General features: G+C 51.1%; 1 protein-coding gene across 1 annotated transcript in view; it reads left to right on the top strand.

Moving 5' to 3' along the window:
• The window catches only part of LOC311248077 (sodium/potassium-transporting ATPase subunit beta-1-interacting protein 4-like), a gene marked incomplete at both ends in the record, with an annotated part of 43,877 nt that extends 43,788 nt beyond the window's left edge, over positions 1-89 (top strand). Inside the window, one exon of the mRNA XM_084339033.1 lies at positions 29-89. Coding sequence (XP_084195159.1) covers positions 29-89 — 61 coding nt within the window. The remainder of the gene's footprint in view (positions 1-28) is intronic.
• Between the last annotated feature and the right edge of the window lie 812 nt (positions 90-901).

Raw genomic sequence — 901 nt, 5'->3', positions numbered from 1 at the left:
TGTGTGTATTTTGTTGGTGTGTTAACAGCTCCTGGGTTTCGTCTACGCCTGTTACGTCGTCAGCGCAATTACTGAAGAGGAGGACAGCTGTGAGTAGCACACACACACACACACACACACACACACCGCATGCATGCATATATAATATATACACAGACACACACATTCCTGATTTAAGGCTCCAGACCCTACCTTCCACAATTAGAAAAAAGAAGAGAATGAGAAGATGGAAAACAAGGGAGGAGAGCAGAGTCCCTCCTCTCTTCACCTCCTCCTCACTCCTCCCCCACACCAGCTGGGCCCTCTCCCTCCAGAACCCAGCCCTTCGCTCCATCCTCTCCCTTCCTCCCGCTGACACGCCTCACTCTCAACCTCCCTTCCTCTCTGTATGTGGTCCTCCTCGTCTTCATCGTCATCATCACCACTCACTATTGTCTTAAAGTCGTTGTTTTGCTTCGTTCTTAGCGTCCTCCCACTCGTCCCTTTGTCACTTGATCACTCCGTCCTCAACTCAAGGTTGTCCTCACCTCCCCTCCCTCCCTCTCCCCATGTGGCCCTTGTTCGTTTCACCCAGCTGTCTCTAGTCCGGCTGAGGGTTCAGATGGCTTTGTGTGAGGGATTGCCCGCTCCCCCCATCTTATTGCCCCCCCCCCCCCCCCCCCCCCCCACTCTTGTTGACACACATTATCTATTATATCTTCCCTTCTCAGAAACTGGCAATCGCAAGAATGAACCGAAGCGCATCCAAACCCCAGCAGTATTTCGAGAGTCGTTTTGACCGATCCCTGAAATATTTCCACGTGAAAGTGTCTTACGAGCCGCTCGTGATTTTCACTTTTCAAACGGGAGTGACGACCGGAGAACTGGAATTAAACTACGACACAATTAATCAGTGCAAAGA

Source organism: Notolepis coatsorum (genome assembly GCF_963971535.1).
Source record: "Notolepis coatsorum genome assembly, contig: SCAFFOLD_1182, whole genome shotgun sequence".
In the NCBI taxonomy this organism is placed as follows: Eukaryota; Metazoa; Chordata; class Actinopteri; order Aulopiformes; family Paralepididae; genus Notolepis; species Notolepis coatsorum.
This window is presented reverse-complemented; position numbering and strand designations above follow the sequence as displayed.